Raw genomic sequence first — 3,500 nt, 5'->3', positions numbered from 1 at the left:
TATATATATATATATATATATATATATATGCACTTGTACATACATGTATGATTATACACACACACACACACACACACACATAAGTGTGTGTGTATATAATCATACATACATGTACAAGTGCATATATGTATATATAAACACACACTTGTGTGTGTATGTATCTTTCTCATTGTTTAACAGCCATCTTCCATGCTGGGCATAGCATATACATGTATATATATGTGTGTATATATATATATATATATATACACACATATATATACATGCTGTTAGTGCTGATGGTTGTTTTAGTCATACTCAAAATGGGTTTACTTTCGCTGGTTCCAATTTCTCCATCACAGACTCCAGCAGGCTGTTTCCGTTAATCAGTTTGGTCGTGGCAATTATGTAGTCTGTACCACCTGTAGGGCAAGGAGAGAGAGAGAGAGAGAGAAACAGTGAGAGATCAACAGAATAAATAACAGTTAAACATCATCATCATCATGATCATCATGAGATGCAGTTTGGTTTTGTGCCAGGTAGAAGCACCACTGATGCTATATTTCTGGTATGGCAACTTGCTTAATTCCTTCTACTTTTTTGAATTGCAAAGTCTTTGATCAGATCCTCAAAATTAATCTTAGGTAACACATCTGCATCTATACTTAGTAGAGACAAAGACATTCTGAATATTATTTTAGCAAGTTTAAAGTGATTTCTTTTGTGCCGTAAACCATTTACCATTTCTGTGGTGCCCCTCCTCCTTCCCTTGGTGCCCTAATCACGTGCTTATTTTGCTTAATAGTTAATCCAGCACTGGGTGGATTTCGTGCAGGTGACACGTAAAAGCACCCACTACACTCTCTGAGTGGTTGGCGTTAGGAAGGGCATCCAGCTGTAGAAACTCTGCCAAATCAGATTGGAGCCTGGTGTTGCCATCCGGTTTCACCAGTCCTCAGTCAAATCATCCAACCCATGCTAGCATGGAAAGCGGACGTTAAACGATGATGATGATGATGATGATGATATGAATGGTCATGTGATCTAACAAAAAAACAGAGACAGAAATGGTACTCACCAACATTGCCGTCATCTTGTTGAGCCAGGAAACGAAGGGCCGCGATCTCGGCGTAGGTGATGCCTCCGAGGAAGTAGACCAACGTAACCTTCTGGGAATGGTTTGAAGTTACGGAACTCCCTGTAAACAGACAAGAAGACATGGCAGTTGTGGGTTTAAATGGGTCATAGGTCAGGTCAAACTGGAAGGTCACAGGGATACCTATGTGGGGGATTGGCGATGTGTTAGCATGAAATTAAAGGAACAAAGAAAGGTCATTTAACCATCCACCTTTTCTGGCTACTACTTCTGGAAGGGTCCTAGGATCCTATTAGAAACAGCCATCATTATACCTTCTGGCTGGATTCCCAAGCATGACCAATCAACTGCGTCTATGGATATTATGCAATTAACTCATTCAAGTGTGGCTGTGTGGTAGGAAGCTTGCTTCCCAACCACATGGTTCTGGGTTTAGTCCCACTGCATGGTACCTTGAGAAAGTGTCTTCTTCTATAGCCTCGGGCTGACCAAAGCCTTGTGAGTGGATCTGGTAGACAGAAACTGAGAGAAGCCTGTCATATAAAGGATGAAAGGCAAAGTCGAATTTGAACTCGGAATGTAACGGCAGACGAAATACCGCTAAGCATTTCGCCCGGCGTGCTAACGTTTCTGCCAGCTCACAGCCTTCATGGTATATTGCCAAAGGACTCAGTCACGTGTCACTGCCTCTGTGAGGCCCAAAGTTTGAAAGGTGCCTTTTACATGCCACCAGCACAGGTGCTAGGTATACGGCACAAGTGCCAGGTATGCGACACTGGCATCGGTTACACCCATTTGCACTCACATACATGCAAAGATATACAGACAAAGACATTATGAAGTGGAAGTGTTATACTCACGTCTCTTACGTAGGGCCACAGGGATCTGTTGAACTTCCTCCACTGTACTTCCAGGGAGTAACTTAAGGACCTCTGTGATACTCCGCCAACCAGGCTGGGCTAAATGCTGGGCCAATCGTATGCTGAGAGGAGCATAGCCGCTGTAGACATGGGCTATATCGGTGGGGTTCTGAAATGGTAGATGAGAACAGGGATAGATACAGGGCAAGGATGTGAACTGAGAAAGGATTTGGGTGTTACTTCTAATATAGGTGCTGGCAAGGATGTGTGAAAGAAGCACATGGCTTAGTGGTGAGGGTGTTGGACTTGAAATTGTAAGATTGTGGTTTCAAATCCTGGACTGAGCAATTGATTGTATTCTTGAGCAAGAGACTTTATTTTTACGTTGCTCCAGTTCACTCAGCTGTAGAAATGAGTTGCGATGTCACTGGTGCCAAGCTGTATCAGCCCCTTTGCCTTTCCCTTGGATAACATCGGTGGCACGGAGAGGGGAGGTTGGTATGCATGGGTGACTGCTGGTTTTCTATAAACAACCTTGCCAAGACTTGTGCCTTGGAGGGGAACTTTCTAGGTGCTAAACATAGAGGAGACAAACAGGGACAGACAAAGGGATTAAGTCGATTACATCAACCCCAGTGCCTAATTGGTATTTATTTAATCAACCCCGAAAGGATGAAAGGCAAAGTCAACCATAGCAGAATTTGCCACCTCACCCCTCCTACCATGATGTGCCACCATACTCCACTTGCCATACTGTCCAGTCTCAATGCCCCGTGCTGTGCAGTCTCATACACCCAAAATACAGTGCCACCTCATCTCATCATGCTGTCCCACCTTACTCCAGCCCATGTTGTGCCACCCAACTCCCCTCAGTGTGACATCACCCCCCACCACCACCACCTTCTCTGTGCTTTCCACACTATGTCACCTTACCTGTTCGTTAACGTCATCAACAATCAATCGCAGGGATTTCCTGATTGTAAGGTACGTCTTCTGTCCCTGAGTACGGAGGAGACCGATCTTCTCCAGATTCGTCAAAGTCACCAGATGCTGGAAACCATATGTCTGCAACAAAGGAAGAGAATGGTACACCTGAGTGAGTGAGTGTGTGTGCGTATGTGTGTGGTGATGATGATGATATACAGGAGAAGTGAAAAATGTTGTTGTTGCTGGCACTCCGTAGCTTACGACGGCGAGGGTTCCAGTTGATCCGATCAACGGGTACAGCCTGCTGCTCGTGAAATTAACGTGCAAGTGGTTGAGCACTCCACAGACACGTGTACTCTTAACGTAGTTCTCGGGGGGGGGGGATATTCAGCGTGACACAGAGTGTGACAAGGCTGACCCCTTTGAATTACAGGTACAACAGAAACAGGAAGTAAGAGTGAGAGAAAGTTGTGGTGAAAGAGTACAGCAGGGTTCCGCCACCATCCCCTGCCGGAGCCTCGTGGAGCTCTAGGTGTTTTTCGCTCAATAAACACTCACAACGCCCGGTCTGGGAATCGAAACCGCGATCCTATGACCGCGAGCCCGCTGCCCTAACCACTGGGCCATTGCGCCTCCGG

General features: G+C 45.4%; 1 protein-coding gene across 1 annotated transcript in view; it reads right to left on the bottom strand.

Annotated features, from left to right (window-relative positions):
• Positions 1 to 47: 47 nt before the first annotated feature.
• The window catches only part of LOC106883069 (vacuolar protein sorting-associated protein 33A), an 11,029-nt gene continuing 7,576 nt past the window's right edge, over positions 48 to 3,500 (bottom strand). The window contains exons 7-10 of the mRNA XM_014933940.2: positions 2,869 to 3,000; positions 1,936 to 2,104; positions 1,058 to 1,177; positions 48 to 401 (exon numbers count right to left, since the gene is read on the bottom strand). Coding sequence (XP_014789426.2) covers positions 298 to 401; positions 1,058 to 1,177; positions 1,936 to 2,104; positions 2,869 to 3,000 — 525 coding nt within the window. The 3' untranslated portion in view covers positions 48 to 297. The remainder of the gene's footprint in view (positions 402 to 1,057; positions 1,178 to 1,935; positions 2,105 to 2,868; positions 3,001 to 3,500) is intronic.

The sequence above is a fragment of the Octopus bimaculoides genome, unplaced genomic scaffold, assembly GCF_001194135.2.
Source record: "Octopus bimaculoides isolate UCB-OBI-ISO-001 unplaced genomic scaffold, ASM119413v2 Scaffold_260165, whole genome shotgun sequence".
In the NCBI taxonomy this organism is placed as follows: Eukaryota; Metazoa; Mollusca; class Cephalopoda; order Octopoda; family Octopodidae; genus Octopus; species Octopus bimaculoides.
This window is presented reverse-complemented; position numbering and strand designations above follow the sequence as displayed.